Source organism: Pyrus communis, chromosome 15 (genome assembly GCF_963583255.1).
Source record: "Pyrus communis chromosome 15, drPyrComm1.1, whole genome shotgun sequence".
Classification (NCBI taxonomy): domain Eukaryota; kingdom Viridiplantae; phylum Streptophyta; class Magnoliopsida; order Rosales; family Rosaceae; genus Pyrus; species Pyrus communis.
In genome coordinates, this window is record NC_084817.1 from 20,759,108 (window position 1) to 20,766,627 (window position 7,520).

General features: G+C 35.6%; 1 protein-coding gene across 1 annotated transcript; it reads right to left on the minus strand.

Annotated features, from left to right (window-relative positions):
- Nucleotides 1-3,115: 3,115 nt before the first annotated feature.
- Nucleotides 3,116-7,310, minus strand: LOC137717168 (disease resistance protein RPV1-like). The gene is made up of 4 exons (XM_068456472.1): nucleotides 6,808-7,310; nucleotides 5,235-6,333; nucleotides 4,842-5,123; nucleotides 3,116-4,649 (listed from the first exon to the last, which is right to left on the minus strand). The coding sequence occupies exons 1-4, from the start codon at nucleotides 7,308-7,310 to the stop codon at nucleotides 3,564-3,566; spliced, it is 2,970 nt and encodes a 989-aa protein (XP_068312573.1). The 3' UTR covers nucleotides 3,116-3,563.
- Nucleotides 7,311-7,520: the final 210 nt, after the last annotated feature.

The following is a 7,520-nucleotide window of genomic DNA, read 5'->3' on the forward strand; positions in this document are numbered from 1 at the left end:
TGTGCTTTTTGTATTTTTGTATTTTTGTATTTTTTTTGGGGTAAAATTGACATCCATTATGTGCATTCTTTAAATTGCTGTTCCTTCTATTTTTTTTCTTCTCTTTTTGTAGTATTTTTATGGGAGCTTTATAAATAAAGATAAAAACTTTTGTTATATGTCAAAAAACTCCATTAGTTTTTAAACATGTCAATGAGAAACAAAAACATAAAAACAACTAAAACCCATCCCATAAACATGAAAACAATGTTTTAAAATACTAGTCACATCCCTAAGGCTTTAGGTCTGTTAATAGAACTCAACCCTCACAGCTCTAACAAAATTAATATGTGTCATAAGCTCAATCCATCCTCAACTATTTATGCAGATTCAGTTGTGAAACTATATGCAGAATTAGTTTGTATCATTTATTACTAGAATTAGTTCAACCCGTCCACGACTATTTTTTTTTGTAGAATCAGTTCAACTCATCCTCAACCATTTTTGCAGAATTAGTTCAACCTATCTTCGACCATTTTCACAGAATCATTCAATCCACCCTCAACCATTTTTGCAAAATCAGTTCAATCAGTCGTTGACCATTTTTGCATCAACCCATCCTCATCTATTTTTGTAAAATTAGTTCAATCAATTCTCGACCATTTTTGTAGAATCAATTTCAAATAACTTGACCCTAGTAAAATCTAAGGAAAACTAATGAAAATGTCTTGAAAATTTTGAGTTTTAACGATAATGACAAAATAAAGGGTAAAGTAAGTAGTCTCAGGATTGACTTTTTAGTGTAAAAATGTGGTTTTTCGTTAAAGTGAACAGTACTGTAATTTTTTCATTAAAGTTCCTAAAATCTATTTATGTGGTCTCTTCCACATTTTTTTACTAGTTAAAAAAAAAAGTCTCATATACTCATTTTGGTAACTCTTTCTATCCTTTTGTTTTGGTACACACTTGCAGGGTATCAGCTATGGAAGAGGATCCTTTCCTGAGCTCAGGATGGGGATCCTTCTGACCAGCCCATCCGGACTGTTCAAATTTAATCTAACGGTTGTAATTATTATAATTTTAGAAGACTAACGGTTCGGATGAATTGGTCAGGAGGATTCTCATCCTGAGCTCAGGAGAGGATCCTCTTCCATTAACTATCAAGAAACAAAGCTGGAGAGATTTCAAAAGCCAAAAGAACTTCCAAAAAATAAAAAAAACCAATGATGAGAGAGAGATGGGTGGAAGAGGTGACAATTTTATTTGATAATCAATACCCCTTTATAGACAATTTAATTAGGGGTGTGTTATCCACACACATTTTTTTACTTCTCACACACTCCTTGTTAATTTTTCACCGTTGATCTTCTTCAATTCATCCAATCCGGCGGCCGAAATTTTAAAAGGGTGTGTGAGAAGTAAACAGGGATGTGTAGATATCACACCCCTTTAATTATATCTAATTTATGTCTCTTTGAAATTGTTTTCTCATACGTACATAGTATATCAACTTTATGTTGCTCTTACTATTCATCACGCTCTCTCCTCTACCCAGTTGTGTTTTTCACCCATTTGTTATTTTAAAATTTTGATAACCCAATTGTTTATTTTTGCTTAAGTGAGAAAGTCGATCTTTTTTTTTTTTTTTTTTAGTGGAATTAAATTCCGACACAACAATAAAGCAAAGCAACCCCAGGTCCCCAGTTGCTTCAAAGTCGTTTGGAGGATTGTGACTGTGAACTCTGTGAAGTGGCCCTTTCACGATAAATCTTGTTCCACTTATTATAATACATTCTTTGGGATTAAATACCCAAACAAATATACATGTTTTCTTCCCTTTAATTTAATTTTCTCAACGTTTATGGCCATCCCTGCAATAAATTCGGAACTCAATCCGTTTTTTGCTGTTTATTACTGTATGAAATGGGGGAAGGGAAGGGAGAGAGAAAGAGAGAAGGGAGCGAGAGAGAGAAATGTGAAAAGATACCAAAGATAAAGAGTATTTTCGTAACATAGAGTTCAAGGAAAAAAAAAAAAAAAAAAGCAAATGATGCCATCTTCCTTATGTATTAATTTTTGTCTCTCCTTAAAATGTTTTAAAAGTGTGATCTCAATATAAAATTAAGCATTAAAAGTATAATCTATGTGTAATTTTTCTTATTTTTATTTATTGAACAAAAAAGCTTTCATTTGTATTATTAGTGTATTCTTTTTTTTTTCTTTTTTTTTTTGGAAAATTATTATCTCTACTAATTAATAAAACTCTCTTTTCAACCAAAAGAGGGTGAAAAGACAAATTAGTTTTCTATCACACAAAAAAAATGATGGGCAATAATGTAATTTCACATGTTCAAATTTTACAATTTTTTATTGAAGCATCACCTAAAGGTAATGTTAAAATACCTCTAATATTAAAAAAAAAATAATAATAAATATAAAAAAATAAAAGAAAAAAACCAAAAACCTCCCACTTCCCCTCCACGTTCTCGATCTCTCCCTCTCTCCTTCTCATTTTCTAAAAAAATATGTTCATACATACAAAGTGTGTAAGTAAATACTAATTATTATTATTATTGTATTCTTGAGCTACTGAATAGTGTGTGTTTTTTCTTTTCATGCCTTCCGTTTCGTTTGGGCCATAAACTGCCGTACATTGAGGCGCTCTCTCTCTCTCTCTCTCTCTCTCTCACTACGCACACACATGTTGTCTCAGTCTTTGGAAGAATTTGTCAATGATAAGAAAGAAATGCCATTTGACATTCTAGGAAAGTTAACCTTTTTAATAATTTAGACTTAACCTAGTTGTTAGAGTAATGTTCTTCTCAAGGCATTCAAGCTCAAAACCCTGCAGTGATTTTTTTATTTTTTATTTTTTTTTAAACGAGCTATGTTAAAGAACAAAAACTCTTTCTTTATTAAGAAAACAAATATTAGTTGTTTACGCAAAAGTGCTTAATAACATTTTTGAAATGTCAATAATCAGGTTAATCGATAATTTAGTTTAAAATCAAACAGAAAGTCTATACATGGTAATTTAGTTTGATATAATAATTTGGCATCAATCTCGTCATTTACGAAAGTAGAATTCAAAAACTTTTACTTAAAAATTACCTTTGAATCGTAATACTAAGTGACAGACATGATCCTGAACTTGGTTATGACCAAATCAATGTTCACCCTCCCATAAGTTTACAACTTGAAGCCACAATTGATGACTTATTCCCTTTCAAGTTGGTGGATGCAGCCAAATAAACTTTGGACTCTCTCTATTGCATCACCAAAGATTTCCTACAAACCCCACCACTGATTGTGGAAAGCAAATTGTTCTGTAGACGAGAAAATCAGCTGTAAAATACTACTACAACAATAACAACAAAGTCTTATTGCATTAAGTGACGTCTACTGTATGAATCCAAGTCTTCTGTTAGCTCAGAAAATCAGCTGTAAAATAAAAAATAAAATTAAGTTGTGGTGCAAACCGTTCTCCAACTTGAAGTATAAAGCTCCTCTCTATCCGCAGAGCTTCATCTTTGTTTCCCTGCTCCAATTGTTCATCTGTACTCCTTCGAATAGTGGGGTGATCATCATACGTACCACAACTCGTCGCGTGGTCGATTCTCATCTAATGAGACATGACTCGGTCCTGCCTCATACTCCACATCACTACGGAAATAAGCATATGGGATAGCCTCGAACTCAATCACATTTTCGTTGATCAATTCAGGATCCCATACGAGATGTACCCCCGTTTTCTTCACCCTGAAACCAGATCCCATCACAATATAAACTTCAATGGAGTCTCCCCTTTCCAAACTGAGCTCCTTGTTTGATAAATGTCCTTGCCAAATGACTTCATTTGAAGTTATTGTGTAGGGATCCATTGGCCGGACAACGAAGCTGATGATCTTGGTATGATTCGTAATAAATATAGCAAAATGATTAAGAGGTGTGTCCTTGTGTAATGATGAAGAATAAACGGTGCACACAGTCAACAATTTTAAGTTAGAACCAGTGATTTGAGGCACTTGGAAACAGACTCGATCACCCTCATTGTCGACATTTGTGAACCACTTGGCAATATCATTTCCCGGGGGGAAAATGACACCATCTCCACTAGTTGTCTTGCGCTTATGATTCCTCGGAAGGATATGAAATGCGTTGCTAAACAAGTCGATGGTCCTGATATCCTCGGAAGAAATTGAGCAATGTAATTCAGGAGGATATTCTCTTGTCAATACCAAAGGCCAAACGGAAGGGTTGGGTTCTATAAGTTTCAGACCACATAGAGATAAACGTGTCAGGTTCTTCAACCGTGCTATGGAAGAATATGGTAATTCTTCTATGGCCGTGTTATCTATAAGAAGAGTTGTCAATGATACCATCTCTCCTATATCCGCAACCAAGTTTTGAAATCTTGAACAGCCAGAAAGAACAAGAGTTTCAACGTGTTTCAACTTATAGAAACTCTTTGGAAGATCCTTGAGCATTATGCAGTCTTTGAGATTTACCAAAGCAAGTCTTTCAAGACATCCTACAGAGTGGTGAATCTCGAGCAAGCTCTTACAGCCCTTAAGTACCAAATACTCGAGATTTGGGAGTTTTGAGAAGTTTGGCAATTGTTTTAGGAAGTACGAATGGCTGAGATTCAGAATCTTCAACTTCTCGAGCAACTGCAAGACAAACCCAAAAGAAAACAAAAATCAAAATAGATAACTTGATCGTCATCTGTCAATGAGTTTCTATTTTTTTCATCTATTAAAATTTCAATCTAAGCCACCTGAAATCAAAAGGAAGAGGAAGAGTGTCTAGGCGTAAAACTCGAAGGAACAATCAATGGCTTGGTTAAGGTTATGATAGTATACCATAGAATGCTCCCAAAACCGTCTGAGGTTGCTGTACCGTAGGTCGATAGAAACTAGGCTTCTTAATTGATTTAATGCTTTTTTTGGTATGAACTTTAGAGGGAATCCTCGCCAGCAAATCCATCTTAACTTTTCGGAAAGATGTTTGTACTCTCCAGTGAGCTGTACACGATTAAGTTGGAGCAATCTCAGACTCTTCATCTTTTTAAAAGCTTTCATATTGAAATTAGCTTTGTCTGGTCTTAGCAAATTTAGAGCGAGTCCTTCAATTTCTTCTGTTCCCTAATAAAAAACAGTGAATAAGGAACAGGTTAGTGCATATGTGCAAAAATGAATTACATACAAACATCTGCAGTTGTTATTCTCTTGTATTGTATGGAATCAAGTACTTACAGATTTGTCCGTCAGTACACCTATTGCATCTTCTTGGCACCACAATCTACTACACCTGCCAGGGTGGTTTGGAAATTTTGCACGCACGATTTCTCTGCCCATGTCTCGAAGTAGATCATGCATCACGAGCTTGTTTTTCTCATCGACAGTTACAAGGCATCGTTGCAGGAGGACACTAATTCCAATTTCTGCAAAAAACCCACAACCGTCCAGGATCCTTGTGACATAGTTCCTGTCCATTCCTATGAAGAAACAAGATATATCAAGGAATATTTCCCTCTCATCCTCATCACTTAGTGCATCAAAGCTTATTTTAAGCTTTTCTTGAATTTCAAAACGAGGAATTTTTTCCAACTTCTTCAATGTGCTTGTCCAATCTCTTAAGCTTCTTTTAAACAGAAAAGAACCTAAAACTTCAAGAGCAAGCGGTAAACCTCCACAGTAACCAAGAACACTTCTTGTCAGTTCACTGTATTCTTCATTAGGACAGGGATTTCGAAAGGCATGCCAACTAAAGAGCTCAAGAGCTTCTTCTTCCTTCATTTTTCGAGCCAGATATATTATATTAACTTCAACTTGCTCCAGTAGGTGTCGATCTCTGGTTGTAATAAAAATTTTACTTCCTCGACCAAAGGAGTCCCGGGCTATAGCTAAAGCATTTAGTTGGTCCACATCATCTACATCGTCAATTATGACCAGTACCGCTCTGCTTCTAAGTTTTTCTTTTATCAGATTAATACCTCTATGAACATCACCAACCTCCATCTTGGTTGGTTTGAAGATATCAGAAAGAAGCTTTTCTTGCAAATTCGTCATGCCATTCAATTCCTTTGCAGTTTCCCTAACATTTCCAAGGAAACTTTTGTACACAAAGCTATGGTAGAACTTGTTATAGATGGCTTTTGCAACTGATGTTTTCCCCATTCCACCCATACCCCAAATTCCGACCATTTGAACATCGTATGATCCCTTGTCTAAGCTGTTAATCTCGTTCACCCGAGAATCTATTCCAACTTGGTAGACAGCTACATTTAAGTATGTGGTATCGAGTTGCTTAGTGATCTCGCCAATAATTCTTCTGATAAACTGCGCCTCATGCCTGTCAATTACATTTAGAAGCACAACTAAGACTCGCTATGCAGTACACATTCTGGCTATAGATCGATGAGAAAAACAAAAAATAGTGGTATTTGCTAGCAACAACATAATGGAGGCAGTCAATCAATATAGATTGATCCGAAATCTGATTCAAATCCAATATAGCACGTATGGGTACATAAGAAATGTATTGAATCGATTCTTTTTAATGGATAGATCCGATCACAACTTCGAATATGGAATTCAAAGGAATCAAATAGGAAATGATAATCTGAATCATAGAACTATCTTATCCAACATTTATCAAATTTGAAAGAGTCAGAAGAAATGGTTCGGCTCTCTTAAGAGATCCTTGAATCGGAAGGTGAATGATTTTATGAATCAAAATGATGGATCTTGAACTAGGGAATCAAATTTTATTTAAGGTTTTATTATATAGCAGTAAAAGAAGATTGATAAGTTAAAGAATTATTACCCATTTGCAGTGTTTTTGAGATCCCAACCGGACAAATTTGAAGCTTCCGTAAGAGCAGCTCTCCACCTCGCTACCTTATCGGTATCTTCATGGAAGCATTCTTCATGTTTCTGAAATGCTTGTGCAAAACTAGCACTAGTCTGTTTCCTGACATGTGAAGGATCGACCTCGTAGAATACTGGCAAGACTATTTGTCCAAGTCTTCTCCTACACTCCATGATCTCCACAAGCTCCTGAAGACACCAGCTTGAATCTGCATACCTCTTTGAGAAGACGACGACGGAAATCCTAGACCCTCGGATTGCCTGCACCAGTTCTGCTGTTATTTCTTCCCCTCTTCTTAGCTGGTTGTCAATAAACACGTTGACTCCAGCCTCTTTCAGTGTCATGCAGAGGTGGCCTGTGAAGCCGTTCCGTGTGTCTTCGCCTCTGAAGCTCAAGAACACGTCGTGCATCCAACGTTTTGATGAGGAGGATGCTTCATGCTGTGTCCTGGTACTCATTGTTATGGGAGAGAGCTGCAAAATCTCAATTGGCAGGCTACTTAAGGAAGGAGGGTCAACTCATAGAAAAGTCAACCAATTGGAAAACCAAACCGCACAAAAGATGTATAATTCTGCTGTTTAATAGTTAATACAATTCAAACAAAAAACTTAGTTGTTCAATAATTAATTAAAATTATTATTAATTTATTATTATTATTTGTTTTTTAT

Coding starts and splice junctions, on each gene's coding strand:
- LOC137717168 (XM_068456472.1), bottom strand. CDS start 7,310: ATGAGTACCAGGACACAGCATGAAGCATCCTCCTCATCAAAACGTTGG. Junction 6,334..6,807: donor CTCAAAAACACTGCAAATGG/GTAATAATTCTT, acceptor TGTAATTGACAG/GCATGAGGCGCAGTTTATCA. Junction 4,650..4,841: donor GGTTTTGGGAGCATTCTATG/GTATACTATCAT, acceptor TTTGTCTTGCAG/TTGCTCGAGAAGTTGAAGAT.